This window comes from Sebastes fasciatus, chromosome 22 (genome assembly GCF_043250625.1).
Source record: "Sebastes fasciatus isolate fSebFas1 chromosome 22, fSebFas1.pri, whole genome shotgun sequence".
Classification (NCBI taxonomy): domain Eukaryota; kingdom Metazoa; phylum Chordata; class Actinopteri; order Perciformes; family Sebastidae; genus Sebastes; species Sebastes fasciatus.
In genome coordinates this window covers 15,888,985-15,914,087 of record NC_133816.1, presented here as the reverse complement: position 1 = coordinate 15,914,087, position 25,103 = coordinate 15,888,985, and the positions used below count along the sequence as shown (strand labels likewise).

The 25,103-nt window shown below is 41.1% G+C and overlaps 1 protein-coding gene across 5 annotated transcripts in view; it reads left to right on the top strand.

The window, feature by feature from the left end:
• ank2b (ankyrin 2b, neuronal) overlaps positions 1 to 25,103 on the top strand; it is a 176,320-nt gene that overhangs the window by 64,871 nt on the left and 86,346 nt on the right. For 2 of the 5 annotated variants that reach the window (XM_074623607.1, XM_074623600.1), the window contains exon 1: positions 14,278 to 14,698. The exons of 2 other annotated variants lie outside the window; for them this stretch is intronic. In XM_074623607.1, coding sequence (XP_074479708.1) covers positions 14,570 to 14,698 — 129 coding nt within the window. In that variant the 5' untranslated portion in view covers positions 14,278 to 14,569. Of the gene's footprint in view, positions 1 to 5,676; positions 5,812 to 14,277; positions 14,699 to 25,103 lie in introns of those variants that run through there. One more of the 5 variants, XM_074623613.1, reaches the window with a different exon arrangement.

Below are 25,103 nucleotides of genomic sequence, written 5' to 3'. Positions count from 1 at the left end.
CTGAGCAGCCAGAGCCAAATGCTGAAAGGCCAGTCTATTCATCGGCACAGAAAGATTGCCTTGTTACGCAAGACCTTCCACTGCACCTCGCGTTCTTCCACCGCTCGCTTCTCAGAAGTGACACAGAGGAAAAGGAAGACAAGGCAGCGCTGTCATCTGTATCTTGGAGATCTTTGTTGATGTTTTGGTTAGCGTCAGCGTTCAGATGAAGGAATCGGATGAGAATGTAATCAAATACAATAGAAGGGTCAGAGGATAAGAGCTCTGGTGTGGAGTGTTCTCCGCAGCTGGAGGTTACAGACTGGCTAATTGGTCAGACTGACACGGTCAATTGGAAGCACATCTTATTTTCCACATTAACTGCCTGATTTATATTCCGAGCTAGTCTCTTCAATTCTGTCTCATTAGTGTGTATTATACCAGTGGGAGTTAGAGCTTCCAGCCCAAATTAGATTTTAAATTCAGACTTTATTTATTGAGGTGAACGTTACATACAGTAGAGCTTCCTTGTAAAAGGTAGGTAGGTGGGTACAATGTATGGAGGCATATTTGTGCCTAAATTGTAAGTGTGCGATGGTAGTTGGAAGTTGTTTTGGGAGCACATAAATTAAGATAAATAAGAAAAGATAAGCCTTTATCATTGAAGCACGCAAATTATCATAATTATTAAAGATGCACAGATTTATCAGCCAAACATTGGTGTCGGCTGATATTCGCCTTGTTGACTGCCATTGGCAAATATGATGACATTCGCCGATGGCAGTGGCCGATGTTTATCTGTTATGTTGCATCAATTTTGCAAATGTTGTGTTGGTTATTTGTGATCGGCTTCGAACCCGACAGCTGAGGCAGCGAGGCCCGAAGACGCACCAGCAGAATGGTGCTCTTCATCCACTCCCCAGCGGCGTTCTGCTGCTATTGGTCCACTAGTTAATCATTCACGAATGGTGTCCTTCTCTCGGACGGGTGAAAAAATAAAAATGAAAAATGCTAAAAACTACATTTAATGACATATCTATATATTTATATATTTATTTATTTATTTATTTATTTATTTATTTACTGATTTATTTATCAAGTAATTTTTATTTTTTATTTTGGCAGTTTCCGTCCTCCATAGAATAGAATGTTGTTTGTTAAAATGTCATTATTCTTTGCATAATAATAACTTCTCTACAAATAAGCTTATTTGTGTGCAATTTTTTTTTTATATGTGCTCAAAATGTCCCATCACATAAATCCACCTTAATCAGAATAACCTGCAGTATAGGAATTTTTTTAATCAAGGCCTTGTTCTGCACCGGTGCAATAATTCACAAATGGGTGGCAGGTAATAGCCAATGGGAATTGGATGCAGAAGTAATCTCACTGGTTGTCATCCTTTGGTTCTTCTTCTACCCACTGAATCTCAATCAGTCACCTTCGACCCCTCCTACTATCAAATGCAACATATTTACCTTGGTCTGACACACACACACACACACACACACAAGCCCTACCTCCCTCATGCATCCTTCACCTGCCATCAGTGTCCCTGATTGACACACGATGGTAGTTTTAACCCTTCCGGTGCTGCTCCAGCTCTTCACGGGACGTCTAAAGAAAGAGAATGGAGTGTGTTTTACAGGAGATGCTAATCCAAACCCTCAACACAGCATATGGAAATGTGTCCTCATGATGTGTAATGAGCCCGTGCTCCTCTGCACCCCAACCCTCCAGCAGCCCCCACCCCCACCTCTAGTGTCCTGAGGCTCCGGTGAATAATCATCATCCCACCCCCCCGGAGCCCCTTCCTACCTCCCCCCTTAGCCTCCATCCATTATTCAAGACCCTACGGAGGGTATACGGTGTGTATGTGTGCGCATACATGTACCTGAGCATCATCTTCGTATGCTCTAAGTGTTGTCTGTTTAATGTATATGTGCTGGATGTGCATGCTGTTGCATTTGTATAAGGGAAAGCGTGTGTGTGCGTGTGTATGTAGGGGGGTGGTGGGGCCAAATGTCAGCCTCCGTCTGTAAACGTTACAGTATAGTGGAGATGTCTTTAGTTTCTGTCATTACAGTAAAGAGCAGTTTGTTTAATATACAGTAAGGAGGGGTTTGCACATTTATTCTGTGACTTTTACAGTTCACTGATTTTGTGATTTGACATCCTAAAAAGTCACCAAGCAACAATAACATGAGGAGTCTCTGAGGCTTGTTAATATTTATAGGGATTCTGCTTCAGCTGTGGCGGCCCCTGCTGACAGAGACCCCTTACTACATGACTCCTCTACAGCACAGACACTAAGGCAATAGTATAGTAGTATTATTGTGAGTTGAAAAGGTCATTATAGTGATAAGTGATAAGTGATAAGACAAAGAATCCATACAGTATGTACCTATTATTTTGATATGTATTAATATCTCATATGGGGGACGGAATCTGTCAAAACCAAAAATAAATGAATAGATAATTAAATGACTTGATTACTTAATAAATGTAGCAAAAATAATATTAAACAAATGTAGCCATTAATTAATTGATAAAATGTGACATAAATTGATATTTGTGTTTTAATTTGCTTCTTTATTTATTTATCTTTGTATTAATTCCCTTATCTATTTACTCTTCTGTTTAATTTTCCCTTTTATTTATTTATTTATTTTTATTATTTTTTTAAATGAATTTATTAATTTATTTACATTTATTTTTTATTTATTTATTTTTGCATTCATTTTGTATTTATTTTTAAATGTTTGTATTTATGCATTTGTTTATTTATGCACGATTTCCACCCTTTTCCTCAGCCATTATTTAATAAAAAGAAATGTGTAAAGACATGTATAAAGGAAAGAATACAGAAATAAATATTTAAAATTGTAATATTTAAATTTAATAAAATAAATACATAAAAAATTAAAAGGATAATTAAACAGAATAAGGGAATTAATAAAAACATAAATAAATAAATAAGCAAATCAAAATAGAAACATCAATTAATGTAATTTTATCAATTAAATAAATATATATTTATTTATATTATTTTTGCAATATTTAATGACATATTTATTTATCAAGTCATTTATTTATTCATGGGGATCGCTTAAAATCTGCATGTACAGTAAGTACATGAAGAAAAATATAGGATTTCCAAAACATGACAGGAGATAAATGATTTTCTTAACTCAGGCTCAGATGAGACGATCAATTTGAATCAGATTTGATCTCTGTGTGTCCAGTACCAGAGTCCACTGATATACAGAGGATGTGAGCTGGTTCATGGAACAGTTAACACAATTATCTTCATAGCAGTAGAAAATCAGGGGCACAGTAGATCTGTTTCTTCCTATTTTAGCCATACATGAGTAAAAACTAAATTAAATTGACAAAATAATATGCCAAACTTGTATATTAATGTCAGTTTTATGTTGTTTTATTTTGTTGAATATTGCATTTGGGCATTGAGATACAGCGTTTTATGAGCAATTACATACACTATTTGCCCGGTTCAGCATTCCAGTGTTTCTGACTCAAAAAAATTGCCCGTGTCCCAGCTCAACAACAAATATGTAATAAATCAAGCTGCACTATATTCATCACAATAAATGATATCTCTAACAAAAAGTAAACATCTTTGTCCCCGGTGTAACCCCAGATGCAGCCATAAGCAGCAGATGATGCCTTATAAGCCCTATAAATCCTCTGTGGCAGGACGGTGCTTTTTGATTAACAGGTTGGCTGAACACTAATCTTTTCCTGAGATATGGAAGATAGTTCAGTTTCTACACGCGTTTCTTACTGGAACTTGGAACGGAGCACCAGCAGTAGACTGGAAGAGCTATTATTTTCACTATTTCACTGCTTCTATACAACAACGGTTTATATGACATTATTGAAGTAATATAATTTAATCACAGTATTATTTGTAGTATTATATCTTGTAGTATTTACAAGATACATAAAACATATGGTGCATACATCCGTACATATGAATAAATAATATCCAGTACAATCGCTGTCAGTGTTGTGAATTTTAAAGAGGTACTCTGAGACAATAGAGTGCTCCAAGGAGGATGCATTTTTGAAGGCCAACCAGGAAGTTTTAGTCTGGTTCCCTAGACTAAAACCCAACGGGATTGTTCCACTGGGTTTTGGATTATTGCAGAAAAAAATGGTCTTTGGCAAACACACATTTATGATACTTACAAGTTTTGTTCAGCAAGATAATCTTCACAAATGAACGCCAATTTATGATTTTTGAAATGTGAATGCTATCGCCAGGAGTAAAAAGCTAACGTTAGGCTATAAACGAACTACACCACGGTCATGAGCGTGAGTACACACAACGAGTCTGTAAAGGAGGATGAGTCGGCGTGATGACCTTTAGTAGTCTCATTTATCCACCTGTTAGCAATTCAGTTCTTCCCGATACCCGATACCGAATGTTTGGCAGTATCAGACGCATTTCCGATACTGGTATCTGTAGCGGAACGACTCTAGTTGAAGGTGGTGTGAACAGGACACTGTGATACAGAGGCAATGTATTGTACAAATGTGAATAACAATGCATATTTTCAGACAGACTCTCCTAAAAGGCATTCACGGTGTTGCACTCGGTTGTACATGAAAAGTGATGGAGCTGTGAGAAACAATGAAAGAAAAGAGTACTGTCACACCTTCATCCACCTGTAGAGCATGGAGGTGTAAAGTTGGTATAATGTCTGTTTCATAAAGTTCAGAAAAACTGATGCAAAGGGTGTTTCATTATCATCCTAATCATCCTCACCCTCATCATCATCAACAACAAGTTCATCATGTCTAAGAGCTCTGTTTAGATTTAGACATCTTTGCAGACATTTTGTAGCAAATCACAGTTGAGAGATTTCCCTCCTGGACCTCTGTTCTGTGTTCACAATGTGAGGCTGTGATTATATAGCAGTGGCTCAGAGGAAGAGCGTGTCGTCCGCCAATCGAAAGGTCGGCGGTTTAATCCCCGGCACCGCTAGTCCACCTGTCGAACTGTCCTTGAGCAAGATACTGAACCCTACACTGCTCCTGAAGGCTGAGCCATCAGTGTGTGAATGAGTATTTAGATTAGATCCTGATGGGCAGGTTGGCACCTTGCATGGCAGCCTCTGCACATCAGTGTATGAATGAATGTGTGTGTGAATGGGTGAATGTTGACATGTAGTGTTAAGCACTTTGAGTGGTCAGAAGACTAGAAAGGAGCTATATAAATGCAAGTCCATTTACCACTATATCAGTCAACATAGTAAAATGTAACGGGCAACAACACCTGAACTGTGTGAGTAGACTAAGTGAGAATGCAGCAGGTGGTATTTCTACATTACCTGTGTGTGTGTGTGTGTGTGTGCGTGTGTGTACACACACTCTGGCTCGCCCGCCCGCTATTGTCTCTTTACTGCACCATTCTGATTCTAGGTCAGTAGAAAAGACTCCTCTATTTTTGTCCACATAATCCCCTCTAAGAATGCACACACCCCTCATTGTGCACGCATCCATGTCTGTGTGTGTGCGTGTGTGTGTGTCGGTGGCACTGTGTTAATACCTCCAGCACGTTACACACTAATCCACTCACAGTCGGAAAGACTGTCCTGCACTTGCGCCTCTTCCCCCCCCCCACCTTTTACCCATGTCACACACACATACACACACATACACACACATTACGCACAGTACGCACGCTTCCATCTTGGCTCAGTCACGCCGAGTCATACACGCATTGGATATATTTCGCCCTGGGGTGTCGTGGCCTCTTTGGGAGCACCCATGAGCACAGGCATGGTGGTTGGAGCAACAGGCCAGGTAAGCTTTGACTGGCAGCTCTATCAACAGCGCTATCAACAACTTACTTTATCGGTCTCTCCTGAGCTCTGTGGGCTCTGTTATGATGTTGTTATGTCATGAAACCGGACTGCAAGTGAAAAATGTGGTGTAAAAGAGTGCACATTACGTGTACAGTTCTGTGTGAAAGAAATGGGTGCAAGTTTGGGGTGAACTATTTTCTTTTTTTTTGTATAATTTGGTGTAAATGGAATTGAAATTTGGTGTAAAAATTGGGGTGAAACATTTTGGAAGTTAGTGCGAAACTAATTTGAATTGTATTGTGCATTGGTGTAAACCAAAAAAAAAAAAGGCAACGCCAATTCAGCATAGTTTGGTGTAAAAGCAAATGGCTTGCTTGGTGGTAATGTTGGCTCTTTGCATATCAGTATTTGCTGCATGTACAACAAAAGAGACTTCTGTTCCTCAGACCTTGTCACTGTCACTCCCAGCTGTTAATCCGTCGTTGGTTTAAGTATTTTCACTGAGGTTTTCGGTCTTTTGTTTGCATCTTCGGAGCTGAAAGTTCCTCTCCATGTTTGTGTGGGTGACCCGGCCTCCTAATTAAAGCTGTCAGTTGTGAGTGTGATGACTACTTGCTGTGGTTTCTCCCCGCTCTCTCTCTCTCTCTGAGGGAAACCACTCTGTACTTCCTGGATTTTTAACCCCTAATCCCTCCATAACCATGATTCCCACTGGATTAAAATCTGAGCGACTCATTAGCCAGACAAAAGCTAGTTAAGCAGGTTTTTGCATCAGTGTGCAGCACTTGACTTAAAGTGGTGCTCATAAGACATCATAAGCCCGCAATGTGACAGTACAGTAATTATTATAATCCGATCAGACATTTGCAAAATATTGCTGTTGATGTGTGCATACTTGACTGAGAGGAGCGCGGCTCTATATTGTTTGGAAATTTGAAGAGAGCTAGTGGAATGGGTGCTGAAGTCTGTCTAGCGTTAACCATCTGTGCACCGTTCCTTCTTGCTAAGTAGCAGGCAATTACGGACCGACAGGTAATGCTTATGAATAACAACAGTCAGAATTCTGCAGTACTTTTGAGCACATCACATCTTAAAGTCATCATTTCATTTTTTTAAGAGGATACATATGCATCTAGAAGACTTTCTTGAGGATCATATTTATCGTCTTATGATTTTATAATTTCCTAAAAATGCTTATTTAATGATATCAAAAACAACAATAGTTATATGTCTAAAAAATATATAAAAATGTTTTAAAAATATGTGGAAAAATACTTGATAAATGTCCGAATTTTTTTTGAAAACTGTAAGAAAAATATGTGAAAAAAGAAAAATAGTTATATCTCCATATAAAAATGTTTGTATGATTGTAGAATGTTCTAGCACTCAGCAGGTCTACAGGTGTACAGTTTTATCATTTTGGATTATTGAGCACAGACCTCTTTCAGAAGTAGTAACAAAGAGTATAGAAGCAAAGAGGCGAAAGTAGTGCTTTCTTCAGCCGCTAGATGGCGCTGCGGTAACGCTGCTGCCATTTTGGACTGAAAAAGTCAATGAGTCTGTGTCCATGGACGTATAAAGAGACGTCTGTAAATCTTATCTTAAAAAACACCCATGGGCTGTATGCTGTAAAGCCTGTACCGTGGTGGATGTATTAACGTCTTTGTTCCCAAACAACCGGCTATCGGCCAGTAGCTAGTAGCACTAGTAGCACGACATCAACATAATTTAATGGAGTTGTAGGCTATTTACTAACACAGCCCTCTAATATCAGAAACTAGGACGTGCTAAAGATGTGTGTGTGTGTTTGTGTGTGTGTAAAGATGAATAATTCCTGGAGCAACGATGGATGATGTCATCAAGGCCTCTGGGGAATTCTGGGACGGCTCATTTGGCCCGATGGGGTGGGGCGGAGCGCTGATGAATTGACTCCCCCCCTACCACACCCGCTCTCTCTTCCCCTCCCTGTGTCTGTTGTGCTCGCTCGCCCTTTTGTGTCCACTATCAGTAGAGATGGGAACACCTGATTGTTCAATTCATAACATGTACCTTCTCCATCACACACAAATACAAGCTCTCGGTTTTCAGAGTGTGTGTTAGTAGGTGAGCTCATTACGTGAGGCACTAATGAAACCCAAGGGACTTGCTTAGCCAACACACTAACCCCATGGAGAGCCTTATCTCTATCTTCCTTTGCCTCACTGTCGCTGGTGACTACGCCCCACACCCTTGTTGCTAGGCAATGGGCGATGGAGAGCAGCCGCTGTGTTCTATGAGGCTGTGCTTGGATTTAAACCCATTATGATGCCAATGGTTATCAAGCATGGTAATGCTAGTCTAACAAAAGAATTGAAAAGGCAATGTAAACTGCTGTATTGTTAATGCATTTACCCCAATTTAAAATCACACAGCTTCTGGGATAAAGGCCTGATCAGGAATGATGATGCATTTGTATCATTACTGTCTTTGGTTGAGAAGGTTGAGATGACCAGACAGGGTGAGATGAGCCGTCTCTACTGGATCCACACACCAGGGTTTCTCTCTGACCTCAGACTAGCCTTGTCATTTCATTGACACTGACACCTTATTGATTGCTTGTCCTCTGGGATTTTCTGAGTTGGCTCCTTCTATAAAATTACTCTGGATAATCATAACAAACACATTGGCAATACATTTTCCTACCTCTTTTCTAGAATCTTAAAGATGTACTAACCAGTATTTTTCCATTTGCTTTTTTATTTTCTGGCTCAAATAACTACGTGTAACACAAAAGGTGTCACTGGAAGCGACAAACCACAGAGAGTCGTGACTCATTAGCCGTGTTTCCATTCATATATTTTTATGCATATTTTGAAGCAGCGCTTTAGAAAAGCTTTATGGAAGCTTTTCGATAGAACTTCCTCAATTGTGTAAAAAGTAGGGCTGTCAAAGTTAATGCGATAATAACTCGTTAACGTAAGATTGTCCATCCAATACATTGGTACCAACCATGTCATACTAGCTTGTCGCGAAGGAGGTTAAATAACACTAAATTTTGGCAGGGAAAAACTGTCATGACCATTTTCAAAGGGGTCCCTTGACCTCTGACCTCCAGATATGTGAATGAAAATGGGTTCTATGGGTACCCACGAGTCTCCCCTTTACAGACATGATGCCCACTTTATGATAATCACATGCAGTTTGGGGCAAGTCATAGTCAAGTCAGCACACTGACACACTGACAGCTGTTGTTGCCTGTTGGGCTGCAGTTTGCCATGTTATGATTTGAGCATATTATTTATGCTAAATGCAGTACCCGTGAGGGTTTCTGGACAATATCTGTCATTGTTTTGTGTTGTTAATTGATTCAAAATAATAAATATATACACACATTTGCATAAAGCAGCATATTTGTCCACTCTCATGTTGATAAGAGTATTAAATACTTGACAAATCTACCTTTAAGGTACTAATTAATTTGCAATTGATCGTGAGATTTCTAAGGTGGTAATAAAGTAGAGTATTTTAGAGTATAATTTCTGTCCCCAGTTGGAACCAGTGGAAATCACAACAGCTGCAATATCACCATAATAAACATCTGTGTCAACAACAGCAACAATATACAAGAGGATCGTTTAGTAATATAATCACTGACACGTTAAGTGATACTGCAGTTAGAGCTGTAACATGATGCCTGGTCAGATTTGTCCCTCGGGTTTCATCAGACAACTGGAAGGAACTGAAACGTTTTAAAGCGCTAAATGGGTCCATTGTTGTGTGTCGATGCTATCTGGCATAACAGTTCACTGACACACATCGCAGCTCAGTCTGAGCAGCAGCGCACTCATCTGGCTGGAGAAATTAAAGACTCTCCCAGGGCCTCTGAACAAGACATCCACATATGCATACTAAATTAATACACACACAACCCCCATGGTTAGGGATGGAGCATGTCAGAGGTGAGGGATTGTGTTTAAATGGCTTTGAGGAACCATACATTACACAGACAGACACGGTGGGAATAGATAACACTCTACATGTGACATATGTTGGTAATCACTTTAAAATGCAGATTTTGATAGAGACAGAAGCTCAGCTCCGTCTGTAGTAATGGATGTGTTAATAATGGTGTGGGCTGGTGTTGGAGAGGTTAAGGCGTGGCCAGGTTAGTGGTGTCTCTTTGTCTGCTCTGCACCCAGGGGACACCCCCCCTAAAGGACACCCATACCTTGGGAAGCAAGGTCCTCTGGGAGGTCGGAGGGATGTTTGTGCTGCTGGAGGCGTCTGTCTGTCTGGTGTGTGAGTTTGTCTCAAATAAGTGAACACCTTAAGGTGTAAACATGTTTTATTATATCTTTGGTACATGGATTTGCAACACTAATGAAGAATTGCAGCTGGAGAAAAATCACTGTGTTTGTGTTTTACTGTGATTTTTGACTGAAAGAACTCCATTCTGAAATACAGATGAGATGAAAAGAACTCCATTCATTGCATATCTTAAATTCCACATGCACTTTTCAGAATCTAATTTAAATTAAACTGCAGTTTATGACTAAAATTGGTTTTATTTTCATAATTTTGGCCAAGGGTTTTATTGGTTACGAGAACATAAATCACATAAGAAAATAAGTCCAATTGGACAAGAAACACGAGCAGCATTTTGGTCTGGTGTTCACAGACAGCTGATGTCGTCTAGTGCTCATTCAGTGGGAGCAGACAATTTTATCCTTGGCACACAGGCCATTAGGCACACAGGCCATTTCGGTACAATATGACAATAGAATAGAAATAATTCTGTTTTACTTTTGTACGGCACTTTGTAGTCGAATGTTTTACTGGTGTCCGGAAGTTGCTTTCAGTCCAAAAATGGCCTGAGCGTAGCCCTGCTGCTGGGCGCTGACTTTGCAATGGAACGAAAAATAGAGTGCTCCAGGGATGACGTATTTTTGTAGGCCAACCAGGAAGGGATTGTTCCAATGGGTTTGGGATTATTTCAGAAAATAGACACTGTGGCAAACACACATTTATGATACTTAGACATCATGTTAAAGCATTTTTTAACTCTGTTTTAGTGGTGTTTACCCATTATTTAACCTGCAGTAATACTCTGTTTTGGTGATCGGAGATGGCAATCTGTGCTTTTTATGAGCAATAAGAATATTTTTCTGCTGAGAAATGTAGTCGTTAAACAGTCATACATGATTATATTGCAATGGTTATGTTGAGAAATTGCATGTTTTAACGATATCATCACTTTTTTATCAATGAACATATCACAAATCATACTAACTAAATCTTTTTGTGTGTTTTGTCTTCTAGGTGAGTTGAATGGACGGGGGAGAGAGAGAGGGGGACGCTGAGACCGGGGGCTTTGTTCTGGGTATTGTTGAGCTCAGCATCACGGCTACAGGACACAGCTGCACCTGCTCCTCATTGTTCTATTGATTTCAACACTTGGATAAGCACATCTTCAGCTGAGCAGTAAAACTGTGTGCATGTATGTGTGTGCTGCACAGTTCTAGTTGAGACAACCACATGCCCCCCCACCCAGGGCTAATCCACTTCTACCGTCATCATATACACATAATCCCACCTGTCAACGTGCTTATTCTCACGTTAGCAGTTATCAAAATCATGTATTACACAGCTTCTGACCCAAATTCATGATTTTTGTGCTTTGCTTTTAGAAAGATCTCCTGGAAACTGCAGCACAAATGTCATGCTAACATGGTGACATGTTTCCTCCCTAATTGGCTATCCTTCACTCTAGCCTTCTCTTAACCAATTACCTGAGCCAACTACCCATGAGCCCACAGGGTTCAGAGGTCGCGGCTCTGTGGGTCACACTCCTCAGTACGTGAGGAGTGTTTGCATTGTGTGTATAGGGCGTTGTAAGCTCCAGTATTGAGGACTGCTAGGAAGGTAGAAGCAGCTGGAGGTCCTTTTAATCTCTGAGACCCTCAGCAGATTACTGATATAATACACAACCTCTCTGTGAGGGAAAATCTGGACTAGATTAGGCAACCAGGCAGGCTGTGTTTCTACCTCGACTGCAGGTAGACTGACAGATCACTCATATATATTTATATAAATTCTGGAGGCTTTTAACTGAAGCTTTGTTCTGTGAGTTGTAAGAGAAGTTCACTCATGTTTCTACTTGGAATTGCAAGTGTTTCATATCATTTGACCGGCATTAAAGCAGCTAGGTTCTATTTCTATTTCTATAATCCATCTCATTCACATTCATGCAGCGTGTTTGGCTTCATGCTCCAGCAGTACTTGTTGTAAATCATTGTTTATATCGCCATATAGTGAGTCTCAATGGGTTGATAGAGAAATGCTTCTACAGGCTTTATATGTTAATGTAGAATCTCAGTGTTGAGATGCAAAGCCAGGCGCATTCGCTTCATCGTAAACACACTCGTATTCAAACACCTACTACAAATGAGAGACCTTTTATTATGGAAGGATATGTAAATATGGATGGTCCTGGGTTATGTTGAGTAGTGGTATTGATGGCAAGCTCACAATAAATGTATGGATGTAGCCTTTTGATCAGACAAGTATGAGCAAAAAGCAGATTATATACAGAAAAATAACAAAGAATACATGATACAAAACAACACTGTTCATCGGAAAAAGATTTATTATGTCCATAAAATGGCTTAAAATGGCCTCTAGTCAATACAGGATTTATGTAATACACATTTTTATAATACAAATTAAAAAAATAGTGGGGAAAATATGTTGAATGGTGTGATTATACACAAGAGATTTTCTCAATGTAAGCAGGATCACCAAATGAGTAAAGGAATAAGAAAGAAAACACATTTGCACAAATTATTATAACCATTTTAACATAATAATAATTAACATTTATTAACACAAATACTTTATTCCCCTTATGTTTCTCATGTTTTTACTCTTTCTTGTGAAATATTGTATACTGTTACCTCTTCAGGCATGAACAAAGCTTCAAATGAAACAGTCTGAGAAGGAAAACTCATGTCCACAGCCTGTAATGAGGGGTCATAAGAAGGCATTATGTCATTTGAAGGGGTCAAAAGGCTGCAAACCACTTCCTCAGCTGACTGCATGGCCAGACTTGTTTGAAATGTGATTTTAGGATGATTGGTGTTATTATGTATTACAAGATCTAGGTTGAGCCGTCATTTTCTGCACATGCTTGCCTGATGAAGGTTGAAATGTCGCTTCATTATTGTTTATTTGAGCTTCCAGTATTCAGTATGTGGACTACTTCTCCTCGTCCTTTGTCCTGAACATATACCAGCTGGTGTTGGATATTCTACACCTGTTTTGTTTGTATTGTAATGTTGTGTCAGACCATGAGGTGGCGCCATGGTATTAAAAAGCAAAATGGGTGAGGCCTTGGAAAAGATCAACATTTCAGTCGATGTCTTCATAGAGTGTTAAGCGTGGATACCGATGGTAGCATGTAGTGTGAATATAATAGATGTTGGTTGGCTGGGTATATTTTTTTATTAAAGGCTGTCTGAACTAAGATATTGAGCTAATATTGCCAGTGAATACATCTCTACTGTATTCCTCTGTAGTGCCTCTTGACCATGCTAGTAGTGCTTTAGAAATCCTGAGTAGTAACACTGGACAGGTATCCTTTGCTGCCTTTCAGTGGTGCTGAAAATACACCATTGTAGTTTCAGCACCATGGACAGGGATTGTGTGGGCTGATGCACAGTAGCATTCAGTACTGCTTCTGTCATTGCTTGTGTCTCTGCCTTGTAGTACATGATGGTACATTTGATTTCAGGTCATGAAATCTAGCTGATGTACATGCAGATATGCCCAAAAAGCTGGAATCTACGTGCAAACAGCAATGGTTAGCACGTTTAGATATGTTTTTGCTGCAGTCAGGTACAAATTCAATTCCTTTCTCGTCCTAAATTTCCACTTTCATGCAATTTTACTATTTTCATGACTCAAAAACTGCTCAAGAAAAAAATACTTTTTTTTCTGTGTGTATTTCTGTTTGCTCTGGAGCTGTGAATTCTCCCAGTCGCTGACGCAGACTGTACCATTTCAGACCTGCCAATAGGGAAGGTTGAAGACACACTGAGTCCACGTTTCCCCCCCTTTGACTCCAATAACAGTGGTACCTGCCTTGCTGTTTTTCCAAACGGACAGCCACTGATGCTTCCGTATTCTGTCTCCCCTCCCACACATGGTTTCCTCTAACTCCTCCCTCACCCCGCTTTCCCTAATCCCCACACACCACTACCCCTACCTCCCCCTTCTGGTTCACGGTGAGTGGGGAAGTCGTGTATTTAGAGAGACCATATCAGAGGCTTCCCAGGTTCCTGTAGCGTCTGCTGCTACCTCTGCAGCCCGAGTGGTAAAGGGAGGGAGGAGCTCTGTCTCTCTTTCTTGCCTCTCTGCCTTCCTATTGGTCTGCTGTCTCACCTCTTGTTGGTGTGTACTGGCCCACCCCTCCTCTCTCTCTCTATTCCTGTCTCAGATGCAGTTACCCAGGCAGCAGGGAGGGAGGCTTTACAGACACTCACACTCTCTGCATGGGTGAGGAGAGCGGGTGGGTTAGAGGACTAGAGGATATCAGCTCTATCCTCTTCCCTCTTTCATCTACTTGTGGCGATTTGGCGTAAAAAGAAAGTCACCCGGTGAGGTTGGGGGGCTTGTTTCCTCGGACGACCGGCGTCTTTGCCGACGAGAGGAGCGTTCTGAGAGGACTTGTGAAAGTCATTTAGTTTTCTTCGTGTGGTGAGCGGTGAGAGAGGGCAGCCATGGCTCACGCCGCGGCTCACATTAAGAAGGCCAGGTCCGAGATGGATCAACCTCCGGACCTGAAGGCTCTGGAGAAAGCCAAAGAGAGGAGGAAGCGTTCCCGGGAACGGGCCGAACGCAAGCGCAAGGTACCGGGCAGTCTCACTGGAATCACCCACCTATTCATCTTCCCCTCCCAATCAGTGTTTAACTGGTTACTTCATCCCACTTCCAGTCATCCCACTACCAGTCATCCCTCCACCTCATCATCGTCAGAGTGTCACTTCACCTTTACCGAATGAAGAAGACTTCATCCGGGTTCATTATCGAGCACTGCGGAAGAGTTCTGATCATCCTGATCAAAGACTACCAATGTCCTTATCTGTACTATCTCTACCTCCACCTGCATTATCATCTATTCAGTAGAGTGTAAAGGGACTCATTTATGGAAACACTCTTGTTTAGATGGAATGAATTCTGAGGATCTAAAGCATTGAACTGTGTTCTGTGATCATCGGCCCATTGTCATCCGCCAAGCCACCAGAAACACAAATCACAGTAAGCTGTGATTCCAGCAGGACATGGCCATAATGATTACACTCCGCTTGATCCCTGCTGCTGTCAGTGCTCATCCTCATCTCATCATGTGCACCGCTGAAGGATCTTCCTCAATCCATCCTTCATTCCACTCCTCATTCTGTCATCACCTGCCTGCCTGCACATAATATTATAAATGACCTCTGTACAAGTCATCAATCACTCCATCAGTGTTGCTGTCTCCCCAGCTCAAACGTTTCCCAATGTGGGCACCACTCCTCCTCATACAGTCAAATTCCTACAAATACCTCTGCTCGTCTCCCCGTAGATACACCTACGCAGATCACTCTCTGGTGCATTGCTAGGCTGCGCAGTGTATGTTCATTGTGTTTGCTCACGGATAGACACATCCTCTCATGCAAACAGTAACTCCTGTGGTTTTATTGGTACGGTGTACTGCTGAGTTATGCTCTGTCTGTGTGGTAAGTGATTCTATAGTGAAGGCTTTACTCTAACAAGCCATTTTAGGGGAGTGTGTTTGGGCACATGATTCTGTGCAGGATTACTGTTCTGGCTTTTTTGGCAGCACAGCAGATGGCATGCCAGCATACAGGCACCGGATACACATAGAGGTTTGTGATGCACTGTGAGGAAAGTTATGTGAATTTATTTTGATGCCAGTAAAACCAGCCCAGTTTCCTTTCCCTTGAAACCTAATTTAGCATGCAGTTTAGTTTTATGAGAACGTAATTTTGATAGAAAAATTAGAGACATACCTGGCAATTAACCATTAGGAGGTGTTAGCTTGGATCACTGCATGCAACTGTTGAATGAAATGGAAATGGAGGAAGGCATAAGGCAGCGTATTCTCATACAACAGTTTGTATGATATCTTATGAAAAAGTTATTTCTCATTTTTCGTCAACCCGTTCTCCCTTTCAACTCATCAAATACTGGTTGGTCAGTGCCCCTCGGCATCGGAGACCGACGCACGGGTTACCCCTCTTGCATTACTTTTGGACGGACCGGGGACGGCGTGTCAATGTACGCTCGTTACATGCATAGTGTCCTTTCAAAATAAACTTCCGTTTTCAGAGGAAGTTAGGTTTAAGCAAAACAACCACTTAGATAGGGTTAGGAAACGGTCGTGGTTGATGTTAACTTCCCTGACCAATGACTCCTATGACTTACTGTACTGACGATCCTGGCGAGTCATGTGACTAAAGACTGACATGACAAAATGAATCAACGATACTTTTCGTTTCACATGGGATACGAACACCGGCCTCTTGTGTTTAACCCATCCACCACCACCACGCCCATCTGCCCAGAACTGACTCTAATGCTATTTATACTACCTCACTTGCTCCGACCATCGAATAACGCCGCGGGTGGGTTTACACTGGAGTTAGTTGAAAGCCCGGATCGTCACATACTGTTGCTAAAGGGTGTCTCCGTGCGCCAAAAAGGTGGTATTTGAAGAGTTGGGAGTGAGAATGTGTTGTTTTCGTTCGTTTTCTTACGAATGTCCAGTAACGTGTTTAATTTCCGCTCATTACATGCATACAGTCTTCAGAATAAACTTCAACAAAACTTCTCAGTTAGGTTTAGGCAAGAAAACTACTTAATTCGATAAGTTTGGCTCAAAATAACTCCGGAAGTGGTGTTACTGAAGTACGTATAGTAACTTGCGTGACAAATAAATCAACGTTGACTCCTGGTTTTACACGGGACATGAACGCCAGTCTCCTGGGTGAAAGTCTGGAATTTTTTGACCCACCCATCCACCCCGACATCCTTCCTACGCTGCATTCTCCGCTATTTATATAATGTCAATACCTACAGTTTAATACCAGCACATTCATTTGGAACGGCAAACAAATACATACATCATAGGAGTCAGTTACTAAAAGTTAACCCACACCTTACAACCAATCAAAATGTAGAATTTCCAGTGGCCATGGTATAAAGAAAAATAACAGATTTGTAAAGGAGTGTCAGCTTGATATAGTTCATGTTAGCATGAAAGGGAAATAGAGGATGCCATTAGGGAGCATATAATAGGAACATTATCCAATCTTCAATCTGTTATCATGATGTGTCTAACTGAAAAAGCTGACCTTTTCCTCCTAGTGATAATGGTTCTGATACAGACCATCACTTGGCATCAAAACAACACTGAGGCCCAGTCGTGACCTTTGTACGTGTTTGGATGAAGAGCTGTTATGTTGTTTTAATGTTTTCTCTGTCTCGTCCCCCTTCACTGCACTGTACAAGAGATTATCACATGGGATTATCGGAGTGCTCTCTCTCTCTCTGCCTCAACACACACACACACACACACACACCTAAAAGTGATTAATAGATGCAACTTGGTGGATTGTCCACCAAATGCCAGAGGGCAGTCATTTACATCACGCACACTGCTATCAAATCACACTTTTATCACCAGTGGTCGGTCCTGCTGGAGTCCATTAAGCATGTAAATGGTGCTTAGTGGGTATCAGAGGGCTTGGCATGGACAATGCATGGATAAAGCATGTTGTTATGAAATGCTGAAACACATTGTGGACGTACTATTGGATTTCCTCTCAAATACGTCATCATGGATGCACAGTTCGAGTGCTAGCATCACCACTTATATAACAGAGCAAGTAAACAGCATCCTGTAAACATGGTCCGGTAGTGTGGATGCAGCAAACATCCGTTACATGCTGAGGGATCATATGGTGACCCGGGCACGGTCTGACTGCTTCATCTGCAGCTTTATCTCTGTTGTACAGTGATGCTTTCATAAGTGTATTTCATCATTTAGTGAGAAGACCCCCCTGTTTTATTGTCTCCTCGTGTTTAGTTCACTGTTGATGCTGCTTGTTGTTAATGGAAACTCAACACTTCCTCCATGTTTACCTGTTGTCCTGATGAATCAGTTCAACGTACATTAACACAGCACTAATTCCACCAGTACAACAGAGTCATGTATTCACCACTCTGCTGCTCTTAGTTTTGTTTTATAGAAATACTGTTTTCATTCACTAATTATTTCATTATCTCACTAAAAGCCTTTCAGCAGCTCAAAGAGCATAGCCCTGTTCCTGATACGCATTTCGCACATTCCTGATGTTCCTGATGCATTTCATTTAATAACACAAAACAACTGCAAAGAAGAAGCAAAGTCGAAGCGAACAGTATTCCTGTTGGAAAAGAGAAACATGAATCTGTAGTCATACACGTCTTGTGAAGGTAATTCCACCCTCATCACTGTTTTTTACCCAGCCTGTTAGCGACAGGCCTTTATTTGTTTCTGCTGACATCCAGCCATTGTTTGAGACGTGACCATTATTTGATAATTTGCAAAATTACAATGCACAAAATACAACTGTTTCACAAAAAACTGCAGTTTATTTTGAAATTCAGTAAATGCTGGCTGTGTTTAGGATGCTCAAAGCAAAATCGAAAACCAGGCTCCAACCATTACAGAAAAATTGCAACAAATGTTACGTTATGTTTGGATGCCATGTCCATCCTAAATATTGAATCATTTTTTGGCTGACTCACCGGATGTGGACTGTGGATATCAGTCTGCCACTGGCCGCGTATCTCACACTAATAGACCAGACCAGCATGGCTTTATGGCTCCAAGCTACAGACCAGACCAGCATGGCATCAGCATTCTGCACAGCAGCTAATTGGGAGTAGTATGTCCCAATTGTATGTATACTGCATATAACAGTACGTACTCTGTAAGGGCAATTACAGTATGTACTCTAACTCTTTTAGTATGCTGGTCGTTTCATTTAGTTAACACTTTAGCACAGCTGTCGGTGTATCCTCAGACACATATAGAATGTGTAATCTCACTTTTTTTTTTTTTGTAGTTTTCCTAGTGACTAATATTTTTCCGGTGACATTTGTAAAGATTCCTGTAGTCATTTCTGTCCTGGTAGAATCGAGTGCAGCATGACTCGACACCGTTTACGTAATCGATGGAGAAAACGATTCGCTGAGCAGCTTCCCGTCTCCCATCTGTGTGTTTTGGCCGGGAGGGACGCTCAAACCAAACGGAAACAGCTGATACCCCATACTGCAGTAGACTCCTAAAATGATGCCCATGCTGACACGTGGTGGAGGACACAATAAGTTAACAGGCCTTTTTTAGCCTGGTGTGTATCTTTCACATTGTGATCTACGCAGTCATTGCTGATTGAGATGATATACCCGTCTGTTCTCCAAACCGTCTGTCTCTCCTTTTATTATTATTCACCTCACACTTCTTCTCATTATCTAACAAGAACTGTAGGACTCTTCATGCATTTCAATTCAACCTTAACACACAGTTTGTTCCGTGTGTGTCTCTCTCACACACTGCTTTGTCTCCTCTTGCACTTGCTCAAGCACTGCAGTGCAATCCTGACACATGCGGTCTCCTCTGCAGGTATATTTAATACATCCAGAGAAGGCTGCATGGAGGCAACCCTTCACCTCCGTCCGATTGTTATCTCTTTCTCTCGATCATGTTCCCCGTCACACCTCCTCCCTCAGTATACCTTTCCTCCCCCTCTCCCACCTTGTTCTCTCTCTCTCTGCTGTCTACATCTGCAGTACAGCAGGATGCTGCTCAGCTGTGAAATGCGCATTCACCTTTTGTCTGTCCTAAAGTCGACCAAAGCAAATGTGTCCAAGACAGTGTCTCTGTCTCTTTCCCTTTGCCTATGTAAGGTACCTGTAGTAGATATAAGAGTTTGTCTCCATACTGATGACAGCTACAAACTTGTAAAACTGGCATACAACAATACGTTATCCCTGGAACACTCTACTGTGGTGTAATGGTCATGACTGAGTGAGTTTGCTGACTTTATGAGCAACTCTTACGCTATGTTTTAACGTGTAATGACATTAACACTTCAGCGGCTTTACTGTAATTGTAAAACAAGAAGAAACCCAGCTCTGAGTCAGGACGCTCTAATGACGATGTCTGAAAGCAACTGACTCAGAAGGATGGTGGGAAATGTAGGGAAATTCAGAGCGTCATCATCCTGTAATTGTCACTTATACCCATGATGGCCACTGTTCAGAAATTACGTAGTTCCACTTTAACAGTAATATATCCCAATGCTTACTCAACCAGCCTACCGACTATCTGCTCTTAAAGAGTGAAGAGTTTGTATCTCGTGATGATATGATCCAGTGGCTTGTCTACACTGTCTGAAGAAGAAATCTGGTCACTAGATTGTGAATATATGCCAATACAAACGTTTTGCTTTTAGTTGGACTCTAATACAGTACAATTTGATACCTTTACTAAGGTAATATTAAGTATTGGAACAGCATTGTTTTTGGATATTGTTTTTGCCTTCTTGCCAATGCACCTGGTCCAATATTGCGATGGTGTGATTGGGATGGAAGGTTGCATGGAAGTATTTGTCTTATGCCTAGTTCACACTCCAAGACTGTCAAAGTGGTCAGATCTCTGTACTGTTCACACTACACAACCTGCTGTCTTGTAATCGGGAGTCTTGAAGTCGTTGTTGTTTTCCCATTACATGACTGACTGGAGACAGGAGGTCACACACTACAAGATCTTTCACCAGGAGGAATCCCTGATGAGGTCTCCAAACCATGTTTAGTCTTAAATCTATACATATTTTTTTTTTTTTTTGGACAATTCTATTCATTCTACCTTTTAAACACTTGGGACAAGTCAGTATTGACACTTTTATTACATAACCACAATTATCGTCTTTCCTTTATATTCACCATGTGTTGTTTGTTATCTATCCTTAACCATACTTTGAGTATATTGTAGTTGTGATACATGGATAAAGAAGGGGTATCTGTTCAAAATGCTGGCTGCGGGCCGTCGATGCTGGCCTATAGTGGTTGTGACACACTTTGTGACGTCAGCGCCCCGGTTTGGTTCTGGTTGGAGGCCTTTATATCGCATGTTAAGGGCACAATGCCTTCTATCTGTGAATGTTTAGCAGATGAACTCTATGTAATAAATGGAAGAAAAACATTATGGTAACATTGACAAAAAGTATTTTTGTGTATGTGCAAGATAATGACACGATTGTTCCACTATCGTGTCATTCAGTGCTAAATTCTGCTGCTTACTCTTGTGTGAGCGAGAATATCTACATCAGTATGACTGCAGAGACATGAAACCTCTCAGAGGCTGTTGCCTTGACTACAGTGCCAGCTGTTCCAACTGAAAACTTCTCTGACAAACTTGTTTGGCTCTCACATTTCATACTTAATTACTTGATCGACTCACCCAGAGGAGTTGTTATGAATCTCCTTCCAGAGACTGATTGAAATGAATTGAACAATTACATAATTCCTCCTTAATCTTCCCCTGCCTGGTCGTTCTGTTCTCTGGCTCTTTCTTTCTTTTTCTGTCTCTTATCTCTAAAATATAAGAGGAGATTGATGGTGTAATACTAATCCGCTGTAGGGCCCCAGTGCAGTAGTAATCCATTTGCCATTTTCGCCATGGTTGTTTTTATGGCCATTTGTGTTTGACACAGGGCATTTCAGTCTAAACCTTTTCAAAGTATTAGTTGTTGAGTAAATGGACCTCAGCTGGAACATTATTTAGCTTTTCTGATAAGAGGCTTGATATACCGTTCGCAGACTTGATGCAAATTGAAATATAAGAGTGATTCTTAATGCTTAAAGCTGTAGGGAAAGCATGGAGAGGGACAGAAATGGACAATAATCCTGTTGAAATGGTTTGCCAGGTGCAGCATTACTGTATGTGTGACTCATTAGAACAGCTGTGATTGTCCAAGTGGGCACTCTGTCTCTACACACCTTTCTAGAGCTTTCTAGTAGGTGGGCAGCACTGAGAGGAACATGAACAGAAACGTTGACTGATTGAAGTGTTAAAAAAAAGCAAAAGTTATACTTTTAGTATTACTGTACAGTAGTTATCCACTTCCCGTAGCCTGGAGTGCTGGATGAAAATGTCTACTCACATGTCTGGATGAACGTATCTTCCAAGGTAGCCAATGAATGCACGTCTTACTTAGGTTTTATGGGTTAGTGACCACTAGCCTATTTGTTCTTTTGACCCACAGTTGCTGTCTGCAGCATCTGGAGAAATATCCAGGCACAAACTAAGACAGATATATTTTGGAAAATTTCCTGTACAGCTTTAATCCAGACCTTTGAATCAACGCCTATATCTCCAATTTGGTGGGATGAAGCACAAGCCTTGTTGTAAAGCATTGCCCGTCCTACGAAGCAGCTAACTAGGATGCTATGGGCTACATTGGAATGTAAACAATCACAATTTTTCCTGGTATCCCCGACAATTTCTGCCATGCTTGAGATTGTTAAAGGCCTCAGTATGTGCCAAACAAAGCGCTCGTTGGATCGTCTAACAGTGTCTTTGTTTTTTTGGGGAACCGGTTCGACAATTTCTGTAACTTTCCAAAACAGACAATCCAACAATCAAACCCACTTTACGCTCTCAAACTCTCTTTTGTCAGTCTTCACACAACTGCTTTCATCACTTTTTATGTGTACAGCTGATTGCCACATTTGTATGATTCATTGTGTCAAGACAACAAAGACACCCAAAAGATACAGAATTCTTGGAGAGAGGTTTGGCAGGCAGTAGGATGCAGCGAGGATACAACAGCAGGCTTTTTTTGACCCAACTTTGAGTGTAACCGAGTTGGATTATTTTTGCTTTTAGATATGGTCGACAATATGGATGTATTAAGAAAAACTGGATGACATTTTCCAAGATGGCATTGGCGCCCAATTCATTCCCATTAAGTTGTGGGGAAAAGTCTTTTTTGGCCAGTGTGTCACGTGATACTGTGCCGAAATTGGCTCACAGATCAGCAGTGTTCGTGGGGGGCTTGGTCAACATGTTGTACTGCCTATAGTTCATTTGAAGCATACTGCGGCATTAAAGTTACATAATCCTGGTAAAAGAGAGACACAGAATGAACTTTTCCTCCATTATTTTCTACAGTGAAGTGAGTATAACTTCTGCCTCCTCTCAATGCCAGAATGCCCCTATAGATGTGAGCTATGGAGGTCAGCGTATTTGGTTTCAAAGCTCAAATTAGTTGAACTTTGGCCACAAAACCTTTCAGAAAATCATGGTATGGCACGATACCACGCAGCCTTGCATAGAATCTGATCAAAAATCCCATCAGAGTGAGTTTGGATTAACGGCGTCCAATGGACATGTAAAATGTATGTAAAAATGTTGGCAAAAAGTATGCTTTCTTTTTCCATCAAGGCTTTTTTTCCATCTGGGTTGATTTGGATGTTCCTCTGACAGTCCAACCCCCCTCCAGAGCATTACATTATTTAGCTGTCCTGCTGGCAAAGACACTCTCCTGTCTGTTTTTACATCTAATCTCAGGCCACAGCTGGGTGCTCAACTGATGCAATTTAGTGGGAAATGTTTGTGGCAGAGATGTTAATCACTGCTTCCACCAACCCCCCCTCTCACCTCCATAACATCTATCTGCTGTATGGATCTATCTTCTGATCTGCTGCAGATTTAGACTGTTTGTACACTCTAAGTCTATGTTCACAGTGGGTAACTGTATTTCAATCATTCAACTACAGTAATCTTTTCTGGTAATGGTTTAATTTATTTCTGCAGCCTTTCCCTTGTTTGTTAAACTGGAAACTTCCACTGGAACCTAAAAACGTTTGCTTGTCCCAAAAAACAACTAATTTATGTGATTGTATGTGTAGAAGAAGTGAAGAAAGGTTTACTCAGTTTGGTGCTGCAGAAAAAGGAACAGGTGGCATATTGTTCTGGATTTAAATTTTTTCCAAACACATAATTGCTCGTACTCTGAATCAGAAAATGTCCTCTTTACTCATAATGGCTCCATGATGCCCTCCACCACGAACGAAATCTTCACTTAAGCCACCTCCTCCCCCCCACACACTGATGGTATTTCAGACATTGATGTTGAGCATGCACCACTGTTTGATGCTGAACTGGGATTGGCAAAATCCTGGATTAGAGCATTTATAATCTGGTTGCTGTGGCGCTATGGGACACTGCATCTCAGGAGAGACACCAATGCTATCACCATGGCAACCAAAAGATGGAAAATCCACTATAGAGAGTAACAGCAGGGTCTAACCTTGAAGTGCAGAGACACACTAGTTGATAGTACTGGATTATGGCAGTGTATTGGCAGGATCTGCATCTTGGGTTTTCTACAGTAAATTAAATTCCCTTATTCTTGGCTTTAGTTTATCAATGGAGCTGGTGGTTGTTGGACATCCGGGTCTCTGTGAGATCTTGACATATTCAGTCTGAAAGTTTGAATCTGTCAATCTGATGATTTCTCGATGTGAAATAGATGCACATAAAACCAGCGGCTGTGTCGGACACTGTCGCCACAGTGATGTGATGTGCAGTGCAGTATAGCAGATGATGGTGTGGCTTAGTTATGCAAGGGGGAAAGATCGTCCAAAGGAGCTTAGCCTGAGAGCTATCTGCCGCAGCGCCTTTTCGGAGAAGTCGAGATTTAGCTACTTTAGGTCTTAATGGACAACACTCACTTTTTGGGAATTTGGACCTCAAAGATTTGGCATCAAACCATCTCTGGCTACAGAACAGTGCCATAGATAGCTCTGCTTGGTATACACAATCACATTTTCTCACCTACCTCTAGTGGAATCCGGCCATTGAATGGGTGGGTAGGGAGCCCCTAAGGATAGTTGCAGAAAAGAGGTTTCTTATGTTATGAGAAAGTTTATAGTGCTCACAAGAAGGTTTATAGTCTCTCTTGATCAGATTAATTATTCTACACAGTTTCTTCTGCGCATCAACAGGCATTTCGCTCCGCTTATAACTCCCTTAGGACCGTCCGTTCCTGTCAGTCTATCACCCGGTGTCTCCATTCTGGCCAAAATGTCGCCTGAGCTCCACAATTTTAATTATAATAGCCTGTGGCTGTGGCGAGCAACATGATGTGATATTTTTAGGGGTTTAAACTAAAGTTGAAAATGAATTTCCGTACCAAG